A 26,214-nucleotide genomic window follows, 5' to 3' on the forward strand; every position below is an offset into this window, starting at 1 on the left:
AAGAAACTTCATTACAACTGTGGGTGAGACTGCCATTGAGTATCATGAACAGTTTTGATCTCCTAATTTAGAGAAGGATATACTTGCATTGGAAGCAATTCAAACAAGGTACATCAGGTTGATCCCTGGGATGAACGGATTGTCTTATGAAGGAAGGTAGGGCCAACACTAATTAGAGTTTAGAAGAACATAAGATTCTGAGGGGGCTCGACAGGGTAGATACTGGGGAGACATTTCGCCTATTGAAGGAATCGAAAAATTATAAACATAAGGGAGTTGAGAATGAATTTCTTCTTTCAGGGATCATAAATCTTTGGAATTCTCTATCTAGAAATCTGTGGAGCCTTTATCATTGAATATATCTGAGAAAGACAAATTTACAGTCCAAAGAGGGAGATGAAAGCAAACTAGTCTGGCACACTGGTAAGAAATTGTCCAAATGCAATCAGCTCAATAGGTTAAATCAGCAATGATTGTGATATAACCATACAAGTAAGATATTTAGGTTACTTTTACCAATCTAAAGTGTTATAGGATACAACATTGTAGGTGTGAATGCAAGGTTTCAGACTCCAGGCAATGCAGTTCAGGAATTATCAAACTTATCCAACCATAAAAAACTACATAGAAAGATGGTTGTGGTGGTTGGAGGTCAATCATTTCAGACACAGGACATCTCTGCAGGAGTTCCTCAAGGTGGTCTCCAAGGCCCAACTATCTTCAGCTGCTTCATCAATGACCTTCCTTCAATCATAAGGTCAGAAGTAGGGATGTTCGCTGATGATTGCACAAATGTTCAGCACCATTCGTAACTCCTCAGATAATGAAGCAATCCATATCCAAATGCAGCAAAATGGACAACATCAAAGCTTGGGCTAACAGGTGCAAAGTAACATTTGTGCCACACAAGTGCCAGGCAATGATGATATCCAATAAGAGAAATTCCAGCTATCACTAACTGACATTCAATTGCATTACTATCACTGAATGCCTCTCTATCAATATCCTGGGGGTTACCATTGACTAGAAACTGAACTAGAACAACCATATACACAAATAGACTACATGAGGAGGTCAGAGGCTCACAATCCTGTGACGAGTTACTCACCTCCTAATTCCCCAAAGCCTGTCTACCATCTACAAGGCTGAAGTCAGGTTTGTGATGGAATACTCTCCATGTGCCTGGATAAGGGCAACTTCAACAACACTCAAGCAGCTCAACACAATACAGAACAGAACAATCCACTTGAATAGGCACCCCACCCCAACCATCCATTCACTCCATCACCAACGCACAGTAGCAGCAGTTTGTACCATTTATGGGATGCACTGCAACAACTCACCAAGACTCCTTGGACAGCAACTTCCAATCCCATGACCTCTACCAGCTAGAAGGACAAGGGCAGTAAAGCATGGGAACAGCACCACCTGAAAGTTGCCCTCCAAGCAAATCACTATCCTGAATTGGAAATATATTGCTGTTCCTTCACCATTACTGGGCCAAAACCCTGGAACTCTCTCCCTAACAGCATTGTGGGTATACCCACACCTCAAGGACTGCAGCAGTTCGCAAAGGCAGCTCATCACCACCTTCTCAAGGCAATTAGGGATGAGCTATATTAAATCCTGGCTAAGCCTGCAAAGCCCACATCCCTTATATTAGTAAAGAACTATAGACACAGATCTGGAGTCATAGGTCTGACAATATGATTTCTCTTCACACCCTGCATCCCACTTCCTCACCCAACCAAATGTGTGCAAGAGTGCTGCTGGAGCTAACCAACTTGAACCATGCAAATTATCAGCACAGACCAATGATACGCTTACATCAAGTTATTCAGCCAGGATTCCCTACTTATCAGGATACTGGTGTGAAAAGTTATGCAGAGAAAAACTAACAATCTCCAGTGCTACATTCCAAGTTCTATTAGAAGCCTACATTGCTTGGTCAATCAATAATGCTCTAAAATACCTGCCGGACAAATTGGTCTGGATTATCAACTTGGGGCCAAAATGACTCCAAAAGAAAATCAATGAGGAAGATCACAATTTAATCCCTTGGTTCTTCATAATAACAAAGAACCAGAAATTGGCTAAACAGCAGTAAATACCTTTTCCTCCATTCAGTAAGATCATAGCTGATCCAATCCTGGCTTCAACACCACTTTCTTGTACTCTTCCCATAACCTTTCAGCTCAAATGTCTGTAAATCTCCCCCTTAAGTATATTCAACAACTCATCTGAAAACTTATTAAATTTGAATGGGGTCACCTACCTGAACAGAAAAGTTTATTTTCCAATTAATATTCACATTTTTAGATTAGTGAAAAATGCATTTGACTGATACGAGTTAAGTAACAATATACAACATCTGGAGCTGCTTTCAAAGGTCTTCTACAACTGTCATGGGTATGGTAGGGAAACTTGTGCATGTGTGGAATGCTTCTCCTGCAACACATGGGAAAATAAGGGAGACTTCTGTCCCTGCCTGCTACTCTGTCACATGGAACTCTCTTATGCAACCATAGGAGCTGTAATACCTGTTCTTTTAGCACTTCCCTTCCCACCATCCATGGACCTAAACAATCTTTCCTGGTAAGGAAGCGATTCACTTGCACTTCTTCCAATCTCGTTTACTGCATTCAATGTTCACAATGTAGCCTCCTTTACACTTGAGCAACCAAGCACAGATTGGGCAATTACATTGTAAAGCACCTGCACTCGGTCTGCAGTGACCCTCAGCTTCTGGTTGCCTCCCACTTTAATTCACCATCCCACTCCCATTCTGACCTCCCAAACTGTTACAGTAAAGCCCAACACAAGTTCAAGAAACAATACTTCAAATTGGCATATTGCAGACTGCAGGACTCAACATCAAATTCTCCAACTTTAGATAATTTGATCTTCCTTTCTGTTTGTAGCATGCCTGGCCATTTTTGTCTGCCATTCCATTTTCCCCTTTCTCTTTCATTTGTATAGCTTGGCCTGTTGGTCATGTCCCAGTAGGTAGGTCTTGATCAGCAAAAGCCTGTAACTCAATTGACCAAAGCTTGTGCTGCTGCATTGAGCGCGATAATGAAAGTTGTCATCGATGAATGCCTTCGCTAAGAGGAGACTCCTGAGATATGAGGGGTGGCCTATACTTTCTAGGGACTTGCCATGAACTTTCATTATTGGAGAGCAGTATCATGCAGCAGCGAAAGGTTGGGAGAGGGAAATTAGTCTTATGACTGTTGAGTGTGAGGCCGATCCTTTTGTATGCTTAACAAACAAGTCGATACTGGCTCAGTGCTTGGTCTCCAAGCATCATTGCTATACTGCCACCAGACTGCTGGAATGTGAGTGACAAAAACGTTCAACCTTCAGTAACCACAATCCAGAACCAAAATTAAAGCTTAGGGGTTAAACGTTAGATAATTTATTATGTAGGTCCACGTGAATTAACCTTCCACAAGCAGTGGGGCCATTAAAATGGCTGTTACCATCAGACAAAGTATTTTCAAATTATTAATGCAAGTTGCAATGGAAATTGAGTCAAAAAACATGGCAAGGTATTTTACTGATTCAGAATGCAGCAGAGATCAAAGAAACAGAAAAAATAGTTCAGAGAGAGAGAGAGAGAGAGAGAGAGAGAGAGAGAGAGAGAGAGAGAGAGAGAGAGAGAGAGAGAGAGAGAGAGAGAGAGAGAGAGAGGAGGGAGAGAGGAGAGAGAGAGGAGAGAGAGGAGAGGAGGGAGAGAGGAGAGAGAGAGAGAGAAACATGGACTGCCAGTCACTGTGTCTACGCGTGATGGACAATCGTTGTGACTGTCACTATACAATCCATTTATGGATTTTTGGAGCAATCTGTGGAGTCCACTTTGTCACTAACCTGTACTGGAAAGCAGGTATATCTGTGGGTGGCCATGTATCGAGTGCCCTCGGTGTGGCAGATACTACGGAACAAAGCAACAGAGTTCTTCAGTGATTGAGGTGTCGTATAGGTTCCATCATGGAACCTGTGGAGTTCGTAAACTGCTCTCTACATTTTCTCTACATTCTACCGTGGTTTTCAGAAGCCTTTGCTCATCGTTCTACTTCATGACTTGCTGAACTGAACTTTGAGAACTGTTCCTAGACTTGGGAGTTTGGGAACTTGCCACACACACTTCTGGTTTATTTTGGGGTCAAGGTTTAATATCTAATGTTTGTATTTCTCTTATTATTACAAGTAGTTATTAATAAATAGATTCTAACATTTAGATGGTTCATTGTGTTTCTATTGTTGCTGGTATGTTAACAAGAGTTACAACGGAATGGCAGCGAAGGAATTTGAGGAAGCAGTTAGCAGTAGAAAGAGGAGCCTTGGATTATCACGGAGAGATCTGATGATCTGCCAATTAGCAATACAAATCATATTGTTTAATAAAAAACAAATTTAATGAAGTTACCATCTTAAACCACTCTTGTTGGAGGAACTGGTCTTCTACACTGAAATTAACTATCAACTGGTTAAAGAAACTGGAAACTTGCTTTCGATAAATTCAATTCTCCTGATGATAAGAGTGCTTTAGAACATCATATCCCTCAGGCGTGTACAACTAATTCTGCAGTACGAACTGTGTAATGCGCCATATTGCTTGTGCCAATGGCTATGGGGTAGTGGATATGAGGAGCTCAAGCTATCAATACTTGCAATTGATGATTGCGAGAAACATTCCACCTAGTCACCAAATATTGCTAATCAGCAGACAGATGAATGCAGTGAGTAGTAAGCCTCCCAAGTTGATGGGCTGGGTTGCTGAGACAACATGATCCCACCATCAGTCACATCTTCCTGTCTCCCACCTTTTTCTGCTTTCCGCAGGGACCATTCTCTTCATGACTCGCTGGTCCACTCATCCTTCCCCACCCACCCGTACTCTGGAACTTTCCCCTGCAACCATAGGTGAAGCACCTGTCCCTTCACCTCCTCCCCCACTGCCATCCAGGGACCCAAGCGGCCCTTCCAAGTGAGGCAGAGGTTCACTTCTTCCAACTTGGTCTACTGCATTTGATGCTCATGATGTGGCCTCCTGTACATTGCTGAAGCCAAGCAGACACTAGGCAACCATCTTGCAGAGCACCTGTCCTCTGTCTGCAACAACCATCTCGAGCCTCTGGTTGCACATTATTTCAACTCTTCTCCCCACTCCCACACCGACCTGTCTGTCCTAAGCCTGCTGCATTACTGCAGAGAGGCCAAACACCAACTCGAAGAACAAAATCTCACATTCCACTTGGGTAGCTTTCAACCCAATTGTATGAACAGTAATTTTCCAATTTTAGGGAACATGAACCCCTGGTGTTCTCCTCCCACATGCACTCACCTGTCCACCTAGTTTTCTTCTCCCTTTGTTTTCCCATTCCTTCCCACTACCTGGTTCCATCTGCCCATCATCCTCTCCCTATCTAGTTCCACCTGTCACCTAGCAGACTCTATCCCACCAACCCCAACCACTGGCACTGCTAGAAACTGGCAATCTTTCCTCTTCTTTCTCAGTCCTGATGCAGGGTCTCAACCTGAAATGTTGATTTACACTTTTTGTCTCCAGAGCTGCACAGGTTGACTCGCTGAGTCCTCCAGTGTGCGGGTTTTGTTCCAGATTCCAGCATCTGCAGTCTCTTATCTTCTCGTGAGACTCAGTGGTCTGCACTTGATATTGTTTTTTTTAAATATTCCTTTTAGTCTTCAAGGGTCTTATGTTCTAAATGTCTGGTACAGGCCATGCCTGAGTCTATTTCTGGGTTACTATCTTTCTTTAGCCTCATCTTAAGGAAGATGCAGGCAGCATTTCTTCAGTACAATAATAAAATGTCAACTTATATTTTTGTGCTCAGGTGTCTGGAGTAGGATTCAACATACTACTTTCTGAGATAGGGAGTGCTACAGAAAACAAGGCTCTCTTAATGACTACTTTAGAAAGTATATGATTGGGTGGAATAGCAACTAGCCTTCATCAAAGATTACTTTGTACAGTAATGAACAGGACAACAGTTACCTTATTTATATGCATATCCTATAAAGGTAAGAATGAGAAAAATATTTCCCAAGCACATCAGTGCTAAAATCTCAAGTATTAATATGATTTGCTGTTTGTTATCAAGTACAGTTAAGCACAAATATTAGTGAAGATGAAAGTGAAAAATTAAATGTGCAAATTGACCATCTTGACCAATGTACAATTCTAAAGAACTGATTTAATTTGACTTCCAGATATTTGGGTTGTTTTTGATTTATTGTTTTTGTCATATGTACCAAGGTACAGTGAAAAACTTTGTTTTGCATGCCATCCATACAGATCATTTCATCACATCAGTAAGGGAAAACAATAACAGATTGCAGAGTGGAGACACAAGAGATTCTGCAGATGCTGGAATCTGGAGTAGCACACACAAAATGCTGGAGGAACTCAGCAGGTCAGGCAGCATCTATGGAGGGAAATAAACAGTCAGCATTTTGGGTTGAAACCCTTCATCAGGACTAGAAAGGAAGAGGGCAGAAGCCAGAATAAAAAGGTAATACAGAATAAGGTGTTATAGTTAAGGTGTTGCTTTCAGGCTTTTGTATCTTCTGCCCGACTTGAGTGGGGGGGGGGGGGGGGGTGGAGAAGAGAGAGAAAAGAGAATATCTTGAGTGGGTGGGGTCTCTGATTATGTTAGCTGCATCACCGAGGCGGAGACAAATGTAGACGGAGTCCATGGAGGGGAAGCTGGTTTCTGTGATGTGCTGAGGTGTGTCCACAACTCTTTGCAGTTTCTTGTGGTCTCAGGCAGAGCAGTTGCCATAACAACTGTGATGCATACGGATAGGATGCTTTCTATCGTGCATCGATAAAAATCGGTCAGAGTCAAAGCAGACATGCCAAATTTCTTTAGCCTCCTGAGGAAGTAGAGGCACTGGTGAGCTTTCTTGGCCGTGGCATCAACGTGATTGGACCAGGACAGGCTATTGCTGATGTTCACTGCCAGGAACTTGAAGGTCTCAACCCTCTCTACCTCAGTGCCGATGATGTAAACAGGAGCATGTGCACCCCACCCCACTTCCCGTAGCTCTTTTGTTTTACTGACATTGAGAGAAAGGTGGTTGTCGTGACACCATGCCACTTGGCTCTCTATCTCCTTCGCATCCTCTGAATCAACATTATTTGAGATTTGGCCCACTATGGTGGTGTCATCTGCAACATTTACGGATGGAGTTAGAGCAGAATTGGCCATGCAATCGTGAGTGCATAGGGAGTAAAGTAGGAGGCTGTGGATGCAGCCTCGTGGGGCACCAGTGTTGAGGATGATAGTAGCGAAAATGTTGCTGCCTATCCTTACTGATGTGGTCTGTTGGTAAGTCATGGATCCAGTTGCAAAGGGAGGCGTTGAGTCCCAGCTCTAGGAGTTTGGAAATGAGTTTGCTTGGAATTATGGTATTGAAGGTAGAGCTGTAGTCAATAAACAGCAGTCTAACAATAGGGTATCTAATGTTGGCAGAGAATCCAATGTTTTGGATTTATAAGTAATTAAAATAGTGGTGGTGCAGTTGTGCTTTTAAGGAATATTAAAGTAGCTCTGTTCATCTTATTTCTATTGTGCACATTTAAACCATCCAGGTTCACCAGCAGCAATCAAATCAGACTTTGCTACTGCTATTAATTGGTGTAATGAAGAACATTGCAAAGAAAAGGATGCTTTATACATTTTACTGATGAGAGCCTAATTATTTATTGTTTTTATGTTTGACATATGTGATTAAAATTTTGCACTATTTTGTTCATTGATCAAGTTTTTACATCTCATTTTTTATAAAGCCGTCACTCACTTCAAAAAGGCAGCGTTTGGAAGATGCCATGAAAATTTGATGCTTCTTTTTAAAGTACACATGCACCAAGGTAAAGAACTAAGAGTCATGTAAACCTTAATACTGTATGTTAACACTAACCAGGAGGCACTCAGTTCAAATCTCGATACTGGTAAATTCCAATGAAATGGTTGAGCACTAATAGATCTTCCTGTACAGTATACAGACCTATAAAAGCCAGATAACTTACAAATTTGCATTCCAGCTCAATGCATCAATAACACCAAGCTCGCAGGCCTTGGGTTCACTTAATTTGTCACTACATTGGATTATGTCAGATGAGCTGAAACAAACATTTGCACCCTTATAATGAGAAAAATCAGGATAAATTCTGACTTCTGAACCATGTAAAATGCCCTTCTCCCTTTGGCTACATAAAATGTACTTTGCTGAAAACATTAAACTATGGTGGCTAAACATGTCTCAGTTTATCTGAGCTGTCAAACCACAAAACTGGAGAAGTAATATATCAAATATCTGGAACATCAAAAAATGAACAGGGAAATCTACTTACAAATTACTGGTACAGCAAGTCTTAGAAATCAGAAAGCAGCTTTTTTGCATTCTCTCTGAAACTTATTGTACATAATTTTAGAATTTAGGGCAGCAAACCATAATACAAATGTGGAAGTTTTAGCTCTAGACCAAATTCAGTTGCCCCAACTGCCATTCTGGGTATGACTTCTGTTTGATATTAATTTTTATTGATTCATTCAGAAGATGAGGGCCACATTGGCACTATGTCCATCTGTAATTGTCCCCTGAACTGACTGGATTGCAAGGCCATTTCTGAGAATCAACCACATCAGTGACTCTGGATAAAGATAGACTTTAGTGAACCAGATGGCTTTATAGAATAATCCTAGAATAACCCAGAAGCTTCTTGCACACTAGTTACTGATATTAGCTCTTTCATTCCAAATTTAAACTTTATAACTTTAAATTTCCCAGGTCCCTTGGCATGATCTGAATTAGGGTTCTCAGAACAAAGGCTCATGCTTCTGGATTCCGGTCCAGTATGAACTATTAAGTTACTATACCCCAGGGACACAAAATGATTGTTAATAAGCAAAGTATGGATCCAATGTACACAAATAAAAATTCATGCAGTTCAAACTACTTTAGAATCATGCATGGAGACACAAGGGACTGCAGATGCTGGAAATCTGGAGCAATGCAAAAAAAGCTAGAGGAACTCAATGGGTCAGGCAGCATCTATGGAGGGAAATTGACAGTCAATGCTTTGGATCAAGACCCTTCATCAGGACTGGAAAGAGGGGAGATGGCCAGGGGGAAAATTGGGGGGGGGGGGGGGGGGAGGGGTGGAGAAAGAGCTGGTGGGTGAAAGGTGGATCTAGTTGAGGGGGGTGATAGGCAGGTGAGGGAGAGGGAGGGGGGAGAATGGGAAGGATGCAAGAAGCTGGGAGGTGGAAGTGGCAAAGGACCAAAGAAGGTGAAATCTGGCAGGAGAGGACAGTGGACCATGGAACAAAGGGAAGGAGGTGAGGAGGGGAACAGATGGGAGGAATGTGTGGGCGATGGGCAGATCAAGAGGGTGGGGGAGGGGGAAAGAGGTGGGGTGATGGGAGCCAGTGGGGGACAAGGAGTGGTTACTGGAAGTTAGAGAAATCGATGTTCATGCTGTTAGGTTGGAGACTACCAAGGTGGAATACCTCTAATCTGCCTCTAGCCTCAACTTGGCAGTAGAGGAGGCCAAGGACTGACATGTCGGTGTGGGAATGGGAAGTGGAATTAAAATGGCTGGCCACCGGGAGATCCTGGCTGTTCAACAAAGCAATCCCCCAATCTACGCTGGGTCTCACTAACGTAGAGGAGGCAACACCAGGAGCACCAGATGCAATAAATGACACAGATGTATATACATGTGAAGGATTACTTCATACATGGCCTGGTCTGGAGTAACTGGGCTATTTAGAACAGCTGCACTCGAAGCAGGAAGAAAAACAATGAAACTGCTCTTCCAGTAATGCAGGACTAATCTCCGGCTAAAACTTCAAGATAGAAACCAACACATAAGAAAACAGGTTTGGAAATATTTCATAACTCATGAGCAGAATCATCAGGGAAAATAGTCAGTCAACATCAAAATGCACGGCAGGCTTCTCATGCACTTCCATCAACCTAGCCCTGTCAGTTCCACCTCTGCCTCATCAGAAGGTTGTAGATTTAAGTACCAGTATGTATAAGGATATAATCTAAGCTTTTATTTCACAGCAATACTAAGGGAGAACTGCTTTATTGATGGCGCTCGCTTTCAACTCAAGCACAATGTATGGTGTGTATGTAAATCACATCATGGCACTGTTCAAAGAATAAACTCTTATTTCTGACCACTGAGTACATTAACTTTAAACACCTTGGATCCAAATTACAAGGTACATCTTTTGGAGAAAACCAAGCAGTTTGCAGTATTTGGGGGGAAAATATCAAGTTTCCTGAACTGCTCAGTTGGCAATGTTTGGAGCGTTTTAATCTTTAACTGTCACAAAGATTAAGATGCTCTAAACTTGATTCTTGATTTCCACTGAGTTAGTTCAACTCAATTGCAATTTCAGGAGGGCTCAAAATGCACTGGACTCTGAAGAAGACATCCTCCTTTCCCCTGCTGCTCCCTCCTTATTCAACACCTGCACATTTAAAGTTTAAGACCATTGAAAGAAATTGGCACTGAAATCCACAATTATAAAATATTGTACACCAAAACTACCAAGCAATATAAAAAGGCTTGATTGCCTTAAATATTGCCCCCCATCTCTGGAAAGTCAGCCAGCAACACTTAAATAATGAACTAAAATCAAGCTAATATGTACAGTTAGAAACTGCCAATAGGTTTAATACTGTTTGTAAAATGAATTTTCAATGTCAAAGTATTAACTGCTTCCCCATTTAAAACATTTCTGATGAAAGGAATGGACGGAATAATTGAAAGCAGTTGAAAGCTTAGGACCTAATCATGTCAAATGTCTAGCATATTTTGACAGTTCCATAATAAGCAATCACAGCCAATTTTTGTAGGAAGCAAATTGACAAATTTTCAAACTAAGCTTCCTAGCTATTTTCAAATAATCATCAAATGTTTCTTGAAGCATTTTTATTCTCCCAAGATTCAGCAAGAAATATCATGCACAAATAGGCATTGTTGGATACACTGCCATTTCTAAGATAAAATGCAATCTACAGCTCAAATAATTCTACCCAGGGATTAACATTTCAGAGGTTCAGCCAGAGATTATGTGTGTGGATCTTGAATTTCATCATCTCCCCATGGCACAATAGCTTATTCTTACTTCTTTTCCCATTTATTCTTTGAAGGGTCAGGAAAGCTTAGCTTCCCTGTTGCATTCATTTCATCTTTGCACTCAATAGTAACCCAACAACCCAGATAACTGCTGATTTTGGTTTTCCAGAGTCACTTGATTTTGAATCCTGTAACAATTAAATTAATTAAATGCTGCCCCCTCGTGGCCAACTGTTAAAAGGTGCAGTTGAGCAAACATTGAAAATTTTAATTTTCCCAAATTAGCCAACAAAATGATCCACTGAAAATTTACCATTCAATTAAGACTCTAAGTGAAAAGACTGAATGTTATTTTATGAGTTCCTCTGAAATGGTGAATTAACTTGGTAACAGATTGCATCAATTCCCAGTTCCTCCTGCTCTTCTCCAGATTTTTCTCCCCAATATGTGATCTTTATTTCAAAGACTTGAGGCAGCAGAACTCTCAGCAGTTGCTTTATGCAATCCTACAAGATGAAAAAAAAATTTCTGGGCAGTTTTCAGGGGGAAATAAATGCTGGAAAGTCAGGAAATCTGTGGAGAGAGCAACATTTCAGGTGATGACCTTTTGAAGCAGCAGGGAGAATTCACTGGAGGTTATGAAAGTATATTTCATGAGATAGCTCCTCATAAGCTACAGAACAGCTTTTAGTTGTATCAATGGCTTCTCAGTGAATGGGTAATATTCAGTTGTGTTAATATTGTCAGGGAATTCATGCCTGCCCATTTCTACCCTGAAAGATAAATTCTCCAAGCTGAACCAAAGAACCTTGTGAATTAATAGAACAGATTGTCTGCAGCAATCCTTCACGGAAGGTCAATTTATGATCTGAAAATAAGTGGAAGGGCAATTTCTGATGAGGTCATTGTGACTCTAAAATGGGATATGGATAGATTGAGTGAGTGGGTGAAAACGTGGCATATGGAATTCAACATAGAAAAGTGCGAGTTCATTCACATCAGTAAGGGGAATCAAAAGGCAATTATTGAAATGGAAAGAGAATGAAAATGAGTCAAGTAGAGGGATCTAGGTGCTCTTGTGCATGGATCACAAGTTAGCAGGCAGGTGCAGCGAGCTGTTAAGGGGGCAAATGGCATACTCGCCTTTTTGCAAAGCGGCTGGCGTTTAGAAAGGGAATTTTGTTACAACTGTGAAGGCTATTGGTGAGGCCACCCCTCACCTAAGAAAGGAAAAAGTAGCTTTGGAGGTAGGCCAGAAGAGATTCACCAGGCTAATTTCTGGGATGAGAGGAAGGCGTAACCTCTCAAGGTCTCAACTTCTCAACCTCTTTGGTAACCTCTCAAGAGGTTAAATAGACGTCATTAAAATTTCTTTTCACAGAAGAAAGTGAATCCCTGGAATTCTCTACCTCAGAGACTTGTAAAGATTAGCTCATCAGACATACTTAAGTGGAGATAGATACATTTTTTGAAAGATTGGGGGAATCGAAAGCTTGGGGATCTGGAACAGATGAGGAGTTGAGGCCTGAGTTAGATAATCCATGATCACACTGAATGCTGGGACAGGCTTGATGGGCCAGTTAGTCTATTCCTCCTCCTAATTTCTTGTGCTCGTGTTCTTGGCCAGGAAGTAGTTCTGTGAGAACATAGTAAATTGGGAATTTCAGTGACCATTCATCAGGACTGCCTGTTCCTCTCTCTCCAGATGCTGCCAGAACTGCTGAGTGTCTTCAACATCCTGCTTTTATTTCAGATTTCCAGATTATGCAATATTTTTCTTTGAGAAAGAGGCTTAGTTTTAAGAATCAAAATTTAACTGCTTGCACAACAAGCAGACTAATTCATTACCATAAAGTAATCAAATACATGGATTTTCTCAAAAGAAAATTTGACTTAAAATTAGACTTTATAATGCATAAAAAATATAATTTCTTCAGCTTTGTAAAGATGGAAACTCATACCGGTATTTCAAACTGATGACTTCTGATTTCCTTTGAGGACTGGAGACCAAAGATGGGATTTTTTTTAATATTTTCTTCACACTAATTAGCTGTACTACAAATTAGAATGCATAATCAGAATGAAAGGCAGACAAAAAATGTTATCAAAATTTTCTTGCAGCTTGCAAGTCAAAGACAAGACAGAATCAGGAAATTGCAAGTCACACTGTGGATTCTTTTGTTCTCGCAATTGCAAGATCAAACAAATTTAGCCATTACAACAATGACAAAATATGGAAGCATTCCATTCTCCTTTTTGGTAAATTATGGAAAAAAATAAGTGCACACTTGAAGCATAAAGTATGCTGCCATCCTGAAACAGAAGAGGCATTGTGAAATTATTTCAATATCCAACCTAATCAAAAAAATTTATCATCATTTTGTTTTTATGGAGGGGGTCCAGAGTGCATGTGAAGAGTGACAGCATGCAGGTATTTCAGAAGTCGAGGCCTTACCAAATGGAAGCATGGCTGATAATGGTGCATTGATTAAATCTGGGAATCAAAAGCTTGGAATTGGAAGGGCATGGAACTTTCAGAGAATTGTACAGCTAAAGGAGTTCACAAAAATGGGGAGAGATAAGGCAATGGCCAGATTTGGAGGAAAAAAAAAGAGAATTTTAAAAAATACAAGACCTTCCTCGATTGGAAGTCAGTATAAATTGGCCAATTAGTTTATCATTGTCACATGTACCAAGGTACAGTGAAAAACTTGTATACCGTTCATACAGATCAATTCATTTTAACAGTGCATCAAGGTAGTACAAGGTAAAACAATAACAGAATGCAGAATGTAGTATAACAGTTACAGAGAAAGTCTACTGCAGGTAGACAATGAGATGCAAGGACAAGGTAGATTGTGAGGTCAAGAGCCCATAATATTGTACTCGGGGACCGTTCAACAGTCTTTCGACAGCGGGACAGAAGCTGTCCTTGAGACTGATTCTGCGTGAATAGGAATTGGTGGAAGTTAGGGCACAGACAGCTGAATTTTGGATGACCTTGTTTACCAAGAGTGGAACAAGGGAGCCCAGATAAGAGTGCATTGGAACAACAAATTTGAAAGAAAAATGGACTGGTAAATACTTCAGCAGAATGCATCATGGGTGGTTTCAGGCAATCTTGAAAATGGGAGACTATAATGACAACATGTTTATGTAGTCCAAAAAGCAAGTCAAATTTGACACCAGACTTGCAACGTGTTCAGCTTCAGAAAGTCAAATGGCCAGGGAACAGTTTGGAAGGAAACTAAGACAATGACTTTGTCTTTCCAATATTTAGGAGGAAATTTCTGCCTATCCAGTAGTGGATATCAGACAAGCATCTTTACAATTTAGAGACAGTGGACATGATCAAGGGAGGTGGTGCTGAGGTACAGCTGGGTCATTGCACATTTGGAAACAGACTTTGTTTTAGATAATGTTGCCAATTTGGGGGGAGGGGGCAGGGAGGGTAAGAATGTAGATGGTCAATAGCAGGGGCTAAGATGCTTGTAGAACATCAGAGAAAGTGGTGTATGAATATTTAAAGGAAAAAAATCAATGCTGGTGATTTTTTTTTAAAACTTCAATGGACCAAACAACTGAACCAAGCAAATTCAGTTTCACCCACCTGGGCAATGGAGCTGTTAGAGAAGGATGGTAAAGCCAACTCCCATGTCAAGGAGTACGTGGAGTTGATTATCTTCATCACAATGACACAGGATGTCAATAGTAACATTGATCAGAGCTATTTTGGTACTGTTACAAGGTCTGACGCAATTTAAACAAGATGTTCTGGATGTAGAGAAATAAATTTGGAGCTACACTGCATTCAAATGGACCTTGCTTATCATCTTGAATCATAGCAATATAAACACTGGAAAAAAATCAACCCATTTTCAAACTAATAATTTTCTTTTAAAGTTGGGATTATCAGAAGAAACGTAGTAGAGATATCTAATTATATTAAGAATGACACATGGAGCATTTTAAATAGGACACTCCTTAAAGTCTGATTAACCTCTGGACTACCAGACACATTGAAGCAAACTACAAGCTCCCCAAACATTATCAGGTTTGCTTAAACAGCTACTACCCACTTCGACTATTTAAAACTAAACATCTTATTGACCTCACTACTCCCTGGGCCTGGTAGTGAAGTGTTTATGTCCTAAAAATCATGAAAATCCCAATCCCAATTTAGGATGGCAAATAAAGCCTGTGCATGTTTATTTGATGTAAATTAGGGCCATTTAAAGTCAAGTGGTAATTCTCCATTCTAACATGGCAACTTAAGTACAATAACCTGCCATATCATTGTGACTACCTTTTTGTTTTTAATTATTCACCCATATTTTCGTAGCTCAGTCAATATCAGCATTGACAGTAACAACTTCCAATTACAAAGCATCTTTAATACAGAAAAATATCCCAAGGTACTTCACAATGTCATAACTAGAAACCAAAGAAGTAGATGTGACCAACACCAAATGGTGAAAGGGTTCAAGAAGAGAAATCTAGAGCATGAAACCTAGGTAGCTGCCTGATGGCATAATCAGCAATGGTGAGGGAAAAAGGTTGCATGGAAAAGAAACAGTGGAGGCACAGCGCCACAGCTAGAAAAGCTGCTAGCTTCACAGGTCCAATAACCCAGGTTCAATCCTAACATCTGCTGCTGTCTATATGGAGCTTTGCACATTCTCCCTGTGATGGCATGGCTTTTTACTCCATGTGCTCTGGTTTCTTCCCACATTCCAAAGACGTGCTGCTTGGTAGATGAATTGGCCACTGTAAATTGTCCCCAGTGTGTAGTTGAGTGGTAGAATCCAGGCGGAGTTGAGAGAATGTGGGGAGAATAAAAATGGGATTAGTGCAGGACTAATATAAATGGGTGCTTGATGGTCACACAAACTTGGTGGTCTGAAGGGCCTGCTTCTGTGCTCTGAGTTTAGGAGGCCACAAGAGAAGAAAAGGAGTGTTCTGGGGAACAGATTGGGCAAGGAGGAGTTACAGAAGAAATAAAGGGAAAATGACAATGGCATCCAAGTCCTTTGCACAATCGCTAGTCCCAAGACCAAATATACCCGTTGTCTGCACACATACAATGGAACTTTCATCCTCAAATCTATGACTGAAATCTCAATGTTTCAGAAACAAGACATTACAGATGCTAGAATCTGGAGCAAAAAAACAAACTGCTGGAGGAACTCAGCAGGTCAAGCAGCATCTGTGAGGGAAAAAAAATATTTTGGGTCGAGACCCTGCAGCAGGACCGAGTTCCTCCAGCAGTTTGCTCTCAATGTTGCAGGTCTAGTAAATGTGTAATGCACATATCACTTCATACACAGAGCTTTTGCACTTTCAGCATCTGCAATGCCCTTAGGTCACACTGTTATAAGTTCTTTGAACTCAAATTATACAAAGTATTTATCCATCCAAATGAATGATAAGGCTTTGAAAATTATTGAGGAACAGAGGGACCACAGTAAACAAGTCCAAGGATCACTATGACATAGAATATAAGAGGAGGGAGGTTATGGTACAAATTTATAAAACTGTGGTTAGGCCACAGCTAGAGTAGACTGTCTAATTCTAGTCACCATGCTGTAGGAAGGAGGTGATTACATGGGAGTGGGTATAGAGGAGATTCACCCCAACGCTGTCTGGGATGGAACATTTCAGCTATGAAGAGACACCTGGGTTTGTTTTCCTTTGAGTGGAGGTGGCCAAGGGATAAACAAAGTTAGGAGGGGCATATATAGTATAAATAGTAGGAAACTATTCCTCATAGTAGAGGTATTTAAAACTGGAAGGCATAGCTTTAGGGCAAGGAGCAAGTAGTTTAGAGGCATTCTGAAGAAGAACATTTCCATCCAGAGGGTGGTTGGAATCTGGAACATACTGCCCAAGTGGGTGGTGGAGGAAAGTACTCTCACAATATTTAATTATCTAGATGAACACTCGATGCTGGTGATTGGAATTAGTAGAGGATAGGTAGTTATATGTCGGCATGGACATAAACCTCCTTAGCAATGATTTAGTCCCAAATCTTGCAATCTTGTTGCTCCCTTTTCTGTGTATTTCCAAGGGCTGCAAAAAGAGCTCGGTGTCCCAGAAATACATTAGTGCAGTGAAAATGGAACAAGGTGCTGCACTAAAATAAAAAGCACAAATGAGCAGGAAACCTAACAATGACAAGAAGCACAGCTGCAGCCTCAGTCAAGGGAGCAAAGGAACTCAGGAGTTTTTGAGCAAAAGCAGTCAGGAGCTCCTGTAAAGATGTAGTCAAGACAGTGGAAAGCATGTGTTTCATTTGTAGGGTAGGAGAAGGTCAACACAATAGTGAGGAATAAGTCTCGGCAAACATTCAGAGACAAGAACAGAAATTTGAGGGCAGGGGGTCAATAATTCTAGAGAGAGCCACCTTTGCTTAGCTGTTGACCAAGATCAATTTTCCTTTTGTCAGCTTCCTCTTGAGCCAAAAGGATTGGAGGCACCCTTAGAATTTACCATATTTCTGCATTGAACCAGCATGAATTGATCAAGAAAAATCTTTACCATGCAATTTATAGGGAATCCGAGTGCATTTGTCTACCATCTGTTACCTCCTAGATTTCTGCTTGTTTTTTTAAAGTAGGATATCCAAATTGACTTGGTCATACAAATGTTGTGTAATAGCACCATTAATCCACAATGTGGCAGTAGAAACACTGGAAACAAATTTTAAGAACTGGAAGTCAATCTGTCCAGAGTAACAACTTCCAAACTCTGCATATGTTTTAAAGCAAAATTCAGTGTCAAAAATATAATGTATATTTTAAAGCAGTTACATTCTTTTAAAGTAAACAAATTCCCCACAACCCTTCTTAAAAGTATCTGCAGACAAGAAAAAGTCCAGTTTGCCTTTCACAAGCTCAATACATCTTGAAGTGCTTTACAAATAGTTATAATAGTGTTGGAAATCTGTAATAAAAACAGAAAATACTGAAAACATTCAGTAGATCAGATAACGACTATGGAAAGACAAACAGAGTTAACATTTCAGGTCAAAGACCTTTCACTGGAACTGGGGAAGAGAGAAAACAACATGGATTAAAATTAACAACTAACTCACTTCAAGGGTCTTTGACCTGAAATGTTAACTGTTTCTTTCACTGATGCTTAGTGCTTCCAGCCTTTTCTTTTTATATTTGAAGTGGAGAACTAGCATGATTTACAAAACTTAATTTGTACTGATGTTGGTTCACCAGCACCTTCCCTGGGATAATCAGAGAAGGATGAAAATGCTGGCATAGCCAGCCAGAACCCACATCCTGAAAAATGAACTAAAATGGCAAGAAACAAGTCAATACAATCTAACTGAATGGTAGAACACATTAAAGAAATGAACTTCTACTCTTTTGCACCAAAATTTGCTGAACCCTTGATAGACCTTTCCATCTCATCCCATTTCCTTCAGCTTAACCTTCTCCAATGGCTGCATTGCATCTTTCAAGTTATCATTACAGACAAAACACAAAATCCTCTTTGTGCTGAATCCTATAGACTAGATATTTACTTTGAAAAAAATAATCAATACAAATGTAGTTTCTCAGAGAGAAATTTGAGTAAGGATATTGCCCACTTTCCCCTCATGTTACATTGCAAACCATGGATATGAGTGGTGAACAATGTAACATGCCAGAATTTACTGGAACATGTCATCTGCATTTTGATACCACACATCAGAGCAAATCATGGGGTAGATAACACAATGGTTCACATCCCCCCTAACCTACCCTTAATGATAATTATTAAGAACATTAAAGATATGCAAATGTATATTGTTTTGTGTCTGCTTCAAGTGCTTCACTTAAAGCATTCAAATTTAGATTTTAGTTTAAGTCCCTGGAATCACGAGTTCATTTTAAAACAAATCCACAGAAAATCTGAAAAGTTCAAGGCAGTCGAAAAGTCAAGGAAATAAGATTGTTAGGGAGGAAATCTTAAAAGAAAAGTAATCTTAGTGAAGGAAGTCATTACATTCTTGTAAATTTGACATAGATAAGTTTAACCACTCCTCTAGACGTCTTTAAGTACTTGCATGCAATTACCAATTAATTTTTACACTGCTATCTGAATAGATGTTTTCAGAAAGAGGGACTGGGTGTAGTGCTAGCATTTCTGTCCATCTTCAATGGCAGACTTAAAAGAAAAGTAAAAACCCTGGGAAAGGAAAGTGACAAGATGGAACCAAAGTTGCCTCCGGAGCAGTGCAAAGGTTCTGAAGTACATATGGTGCCACCCAGGTTGCTGCTCACACCTCAGCATGGGTATCTCACTTCCAATGTCTGGCTCTACGATGCAGCTCTCTCAAAAACACACTAATATATCTCCCACAACTACTTTCACTAATCTTTCACTCTCCACAGCAAAGTATCTTTTCAGTTCTCTTTCTTGAGGTGAGATCCCAGTCTGAATTTTACTTTGCTATTTAAGTAGCAATGATCAGCTAAGTCAGCAGAATCGGAAGTATTGAAACTGAGGTACTGCCAGAGAAGAGGAATTGAGGACAGCATTGATCTACCATGATCATATTGAATGGAGGAGCAGACTTGGAGGTTCTGGTCACCCACACCTGCTTCTATTTTCTTGTGTTCTTTTGGTTTGTAGCTATTCGCCAGATAAACTCATTTTTTCAGCAGAACCCAAAATCTCCACTATTATACGCACAAGAAATTTCCAGCTTTTACCTGCAGGTTATATTGAAAAGTTCTGTCACAGGGAGAAATATTTATGATATCACTAACTACCAGAACTAAGTCAAAGCCTTAATACTTGATTTGAAGCATTTTCTTAACTAACTTTCCTCACAATCTATTTTCTTTCTTTCCAAAGTGCACACATATTTGACTTTCTTTGTTCCTGCCACACTTAATCAGATGCAATCAACAAAGGTGAACTGCAAGAACTAATCTATATATGACCATGCATTTTAATTCACACAGCCGACTCTATAAGACAATTCTTAATTAAGTCAATAGCAATTTAGTTAATCTAGGAAACAAGTTTTATAAGGGCAACAACAAGGCTATCTTTTCTCAGCATTAGGCAAAGGTCAATTGATTACTTTGTAAAGCACATTCCAAAGAACATCAATTCATTTTACCCAAACCAATGTGATACAATGGCAAATTAAACTCACATTTTCTATAACAAATGTCCACTCTTTGTCTTCAAATTCCTCAGCATGAGGATCCTAGAAGAAATAATTAGTTTCAATTATAATTGAATACTTATTCCTGCTTTTTTTAAATAACTCATGTAATATTAATGAAACCCAAATAAAAAAGTATGCGGACACCTGTACATCTGTTAGAAGAGATTAATGAGGATACCTCTAACTGAACGTTAGTTTGTAGATTCAAACAATACAGCTTTAATTTGGTTGTGGCAGTGCACTGTACAAGAGTGTAGATTTTATCTTCTGTACTGAAACCATTGTACACTTTCAATTTTTCAATGAGTTTAAATCTGCAAGATCTTTATTAACAGAACTCAAGCATTAATTTCAATTCATGTGTATGATTCCATGTTCCTGATTTACTCATATTTCTGAACACATTGCTCAAAAGTGTACAAATCCATTAATTTCATTCAAAAGCATGGACAAGGTAAAAATTTCACTAGTTCTACGGCCAGGGTTAAAAGACTGGGTGTGTTTATGACCTTATCATCAACACCAGGCACTCTTTGATTTATTTCAGTGCACACTTGATGTCAAGATATTTGCAACAAAATATACAATTACGACCAATATTTGTATGAGAGGGCTAAAGAGATTTGATCTCAAAAGAGTACTGCTGAACGCAATAGTGCTGAACGGATATACAATGGAAAAACAAAAGATACAAAAATAACCAAACACTTGCAACTCCCTCACATTAATATGCACTGTGTAAATTTTCAAACAATTTCCGCAAATTCAGCAATAGTCCAAGTTAAAAGAATTGATATTTAAGAATAAGGTTTTCAGAAGCTATTGAGAAGCTATATTTTGCACATGTTCAAATGCCAATTGGCACTTAACTAAATAAATCTGAAATAATTCAGTTAACCAAAGTTCTGGCTTGTGACTAAATCTCATCAGATTCAGCCTGATGTGCTATTTGGTTTGCCCTAGGTGAATGGTCACAGTTTTTTCAGCAGGGTAGGGTAGTCTAAAACTAGAGGGCATAGGATTAAGATGAGAGGGGAAAGATTTAAAGGGGACTTATGCAGCAAGCTTTTCCCCACACAGACGACGGTGCATATATGAATGAGTTGCCAGAGGAATTGGTAGAGGTGGGTACAATTACAACATTTAAAAGACGTTTGGATTTGGCACATAGATAGGAAAGGTTTGGAGGGATATGGGCCAAATGCAGGCAAATGGGACTAGCTCAAGAAGGCACCTTGGTCAATATTGTCAAGTTTGGCCAAAAGGCCTGTTTCCATACTGTATAAATCTATGATTCTATATGTTTGAAACTTTAATGTTTGTACTTAATTGCATCTACTTTAGAGGTACAAAATACATACTACACACGAATACTGACTTAGAGGAATTCATCTAAATGTGTACAACGATCACCAACTATTCATAATGTTGAGAAAAGCTGCAATAAACATTGTCATTTATTTAATAGCCTCCCTTAGACTACACAATAGAAACTTTGATTTAGAGAAAGTAGAAAAAACTTAATAAGATTAAAATCAAGTTGATTTGCTCCCAGTATCCATTCTATAGTTATTCAAAATGATTGAAAACAACTGGAGAAGGATGATAATATTCCTGTAATTCTGTACCTCTAAATTTGATAATATTGCACCCCTGTCCTAACTATTGCCAATTCAATGAGACTGGGGACTGCTACTTAATTTTAGAAATCCAGTGCAAAATGTTGGGAAAAAAGTGTCCATCATACAAAATAGTAATTGAGACATACACTGAGCATAACTTAAAATGCAGCCACACTTTATACCCACTATTTATTCTATTTAAACCAGTGCACAACACATTACCTGTGGCAAAAAAAGCAAAATATTTATGGACAATCTGCTGGAGGAACTTCACGGGTCGAGCAGCATCTATGGGAGGAAAGGAATTGTCAACGTTATGGGTCGAAATCCTGCATCTAGTCCTGAATCAGGGTTTCAACCTGAAACATCGACAGTTCCTTTCCTCCCACAGATGCTGCTTAACCAGAGGAGTTCCTCCAGCAGGCTGTTTGTTGCTCCAGATTCCAGCATGTGCAGTCTGTTGTATCTCCAAAATATTTATGGAGACAACCACACAAGCCAGTGATCAGGATTACATGCAAAATCTAAAGTGACAAGCTTCCAGCACACTCCCATGTGTCCCAATGCTTTTACCATCCACTTCAGAGCTGCAGAATCATTGTCCCATTGTGCCCAGACATTTCATGATTCACAATTCCAGTGCATCAGGTCCAAACTCATTTTCAATATCTATTTTGTGTATCATTAGATTACAAGAATAGAATATATAATTGAAAAACATAAATACCGATCAGCACAAGATTAACTAAATTTGATAAGTCAAAAACAATATTCTTGTTTAGTCATGTGGCTTGCATGTGCTGCATGGGCATCAGTAAATTAAATTCTACTGACTCATTTGAAACACAGATAATTCTATTCCATTAGTGAGCATTCAATTTATAATAAAAGTACAAACAGAAATGTATTTTTTCTTTTATAGAAACAAAGTAGAAACTTGTGTAAATGGGACCTTCACAGGCATAGCCAGATAATGTGGGTTATAATGAAGACTGTTGCAAGAATAGTCAGTTGGCAAATTTAATAATCTATTCATATTTCTTATACAAGAGATAAAAATTAGCTATGGTTTACGGTGAGAGTGCAAGTATAATTACAAATGATAACACCTCTCCTATAGGAAGTTTAACTGAAATGTTCAAACTAGCAATTACATATGCAGTCTCAAAATTAAGCTGCATTATATCTACAAATAACATGCAACTATTGTTAAATATATACAAGTTACAACAGAGTCAGTCAGGTGGATTCAGTTTAATTTTATTTCATCAAAAGCTGCTGAAATTATAAATATGCATAACATTGCAGGCGCAGAAACCAGCTGATTTGAGGTTTTATTTCACTTTTCATCATAGCATTAGCTTTATTCCCAAAATGATGATTGTCATTTCAGCTGCAGTTTTAACATCTTACTGAGAGATGCCCAATCTTCCAGTGCCTCACGTGCAAAAACAGTGCAGCTGGAAGAGAAGTTTTGTTTTAAGAAAGACTATTGCAACAGAAACAGAGTTTATGAGCTGTTGTACCTTGAAAAGTGTCACAGTGATTTCAATGTTTTCGGGAACCGGCCATACCACAACTCCTCGATATGGGTTTTTAATTCCCGGTTGCCAACTATGAATCTTCAAGAGGAACAGGAAAAGAAAATGTTTATCAATGCACAAAGTTTGTATTTAGGTCAATTCATAAATACATTTGATCAAAAGCCTTTGGTATAGCAGAGCTAAATGAAATGCTTCAACAATACTGCAACCTATTATCTTACTGCTTCTACCTGATCCTATCGAATAACATATTTCATATTTGTGGTCTTAACCCTTAATGGTCCCTTTTGACCACTTCACCAAACATCATCAGATATTGGATGTTTTTTTTTACAATAGTGCCACATTCATGAATGATTTTGATGTGGATGTAGGAGACACGATCAGCAAGTTCGCAGGTGCACAAAGACTGCTGGAGTTGTTGACAGTATGCAGGGTGGTCTTAGGCTACATGGTGATATCGAAGTGTTGGTGAAAAGGAATGAGAAATGGCAGATGGAGTTTAATCCTGGGAGTACTAATGAGGCTAGGACATATACCATGAATGGTAAGGTCTGAGAGTGTATTGAGGAAAAGAGGGGCTTGGCATGCAAGTCCAAAGGTTCTTGAAGGTGGCAGTGTAGGTAGATAAGGTGACAAAAGGCATAAGGGATACTGAGCTTCATTAGTCAGAGACTGAATACAATTTTATAACTTTATAAAAACATTAGTCAGACTCAGCTGGAGTACTGCATGCAGTTCTGGTCACCACACTGAAGGAAAGATGTGACTGTGCTGTAGGGAGCACACGGGTGATTCAGGAAGACATTGTCTGGGATGGAGCATTTCAGTTGTAAGGCGAGATTGAAGAGGCTATGTCTGTTTTCCCTGGAGAGGAGGAAGTTAAAAGAAGACAGGATTGAAGTATATAAATTTATGAAGCATAGACTGCAGGAAAGTAGAAGACATAGATTTAGGGGAAGGGATGAAAGGTTTAGAGGAGATCTGAGGGAGACGTTTTGCAGGCAGAGAGCAGCGAGTACCCAGAATGTACTGCCAGAGATTGTGGAAGCAGAGTCGCTGACAGCATTTAACAAGTGTCTAGATAAGTGGATGGGTGCCCACTGGTCAGCATGGACATGGTGGGCTGAATGGCCTGTTTTCATGTTGTACGGCTTCATGACTCTAGGTCATACACAGATGGTAGCAAATCAAACCATTTCAGCCAGGGTATGAGGTGGATTTGGCAAGCAGGGTTAAAGATAATCCCAACAGATTCTTCAGTTATAGTAACAGTCAAAGAGCGACTATGGAGAGACTAGGTCCTCTTAAAGACGTTCAGGGTCACCTGTGTGTGGAGCCACAGAAGATGGCCGAGATTTTTAATGTCTATTTCTCCTCTGTATTTACTAAAGGAGAATATCATGGCTGTCAGAGAAATGAGGGTAATAAGCAGTGATTATATGCATATGAGGAGAAAGGAGGTATTTGTCACGTCTGAAATAGCTTGGTTTTGCAACCCTGACATCTCTCCTTGTCTAATCAACTCATCATAAATTCAGCCAAGTAGTCTACTCCATAAGAACCCATCTTATAAATCAGTCTATTCTGCAGAATATTCCCAAACATTGATGGTCTGTTATTGGCCATGAGATCTAAAGTTACGCAAAGCACTATAGTAATTTGATCAGATATGACCTGCCCCCAAGTAAGCCCATTCACTCCATATCTAAGCAGACTTTGTTCTCAGGTTTAATGGCACTAAATGCAATTAAAAATCTTTCCCCAGATGTCATTTTTATTTTCTTTTACGATACCAGTTATTAAGGAATTTATTAATTTGAAGCTAATTCAGACAGATTCAGGGAATCCTCCTGAATTATTTGGGTCTGAATAAACAGGAAGTGGGCCTATATTCCTTGAGGCTTCAAAGAATGAGTGGTGAGCCTATTCAAACACACACAACTTTGAAGGGAGGAGGGGATGGTTGCTTGTCAGGGTCAATGATCTGGTCAACAAAACAAAAAGCGTACATCACCTGAGTACATTTAGGCACCTGGGTACAAATGAGTCCCTCGATGAATACAAAAAGTTTAAGACCAGGCCTGAGAAGGAAATCAGGAGGGCAAAAAAAAAGAGGGTATGAGATGAATTTGGCAGGCAGGGTTAAAGATAATCCCAATAGGTTCTTCAGTTACATTAACAGTAAAAGAGCGACTACAGAGAAACTAGGTTCTCTTAAAGACCTTCAGGGTCACCTATGTGTGAAGCCACAGGAGATGGCCGAGATTTTTAATGTCTATTTCTCCTCGGTATTTACTAAAGGAGAATACTATTATGGATGCCAGAGAAATGAGGGGAATAAGTAGCAAGGTCTTGGATCATAAGCATATTAGGAGAAAGGAAGTATTTGCAGCTTTGAAGCGCATTAAAGTGGGCAAATCCCCGGCGCATGACCAAGTGCACCCCCAGGCCTTATGGGAGGACAGGGAAGAAATCGCTGAGGCCCTTGTAGAAATATCTGCTTCGTTGTTAGCCACTGGCGAAGTTCCAGAATACTGAAGGATGGCTAATGTTGTTCCATTGTTCCAGAAGGGTAGCAAGGACAGGCCAGGGAAATACAGGCCGGTGAGCCCGACTTCAGTTGCAGGGAAGTTACTGGAGGGAATTCTGAGGGACAAGATCACCATCACTTGGATGGTCAAGGCCTGCTCAGGAACAGTCAGCATGGTTTGTGTGTGGGAGGTCATGTCTGATGAATCTTTT

The 26,214-nt window shown here is 39.8% G+C and overlaps 1 protein-coding gene across 7 annotated transcripts in view; it reads right to left on the bottom strand.

Moving 5' to 3' along the window:
• The window catches only part of ehbp1 (EH domain binding protein 1), a 315,890-nt gene that overhangs the window by 234,427 nt on the left and 55,249 nt on the right, over positions 1 to 26,214 (bottom strand). For 6 of the 7 annotated variants that reach the window (XM_052011163.1, XM_052011159.1, XM_052011164.1 and 3 more), the window contains 2 exons: positions 23,452 to 23,547; positions 20,289 to 20,342 (listed from right to left, as the gene is read on the bottom strand). Coding sequence is in view for 6 of the 7 variants with exons in the window: in XM_052011159.1 (XP_051867119.1) it covers positions 20,289 to 20,342; positions 23,452 to 23,547 (150 nt within the window). In the remaining variant the exon portion in view is untranslated. The remainder of the gene's footprint in view (positions 1 to 20,288; positions 20,343 to 23,451; positions 23,548 to 26,214) is intronic. The other variant, XM_052011160.1, reaches the window with a different exon arrangement.

Source organism: Pristis pectinata, chromosome 3, assembly GCF_009764475.1.
Source record: "Pristis pectinata isolate sPriPec2 chromosome 3, sPriPec2.1.pri, whole genome shotgun sequence".
Taxonomy (NCBI): Eukaryota; Metazoa; Chordata; class Chondrichthyes; order Rhinopristiformes; family Pristidae; genus Pristis; species Pristis pectinata.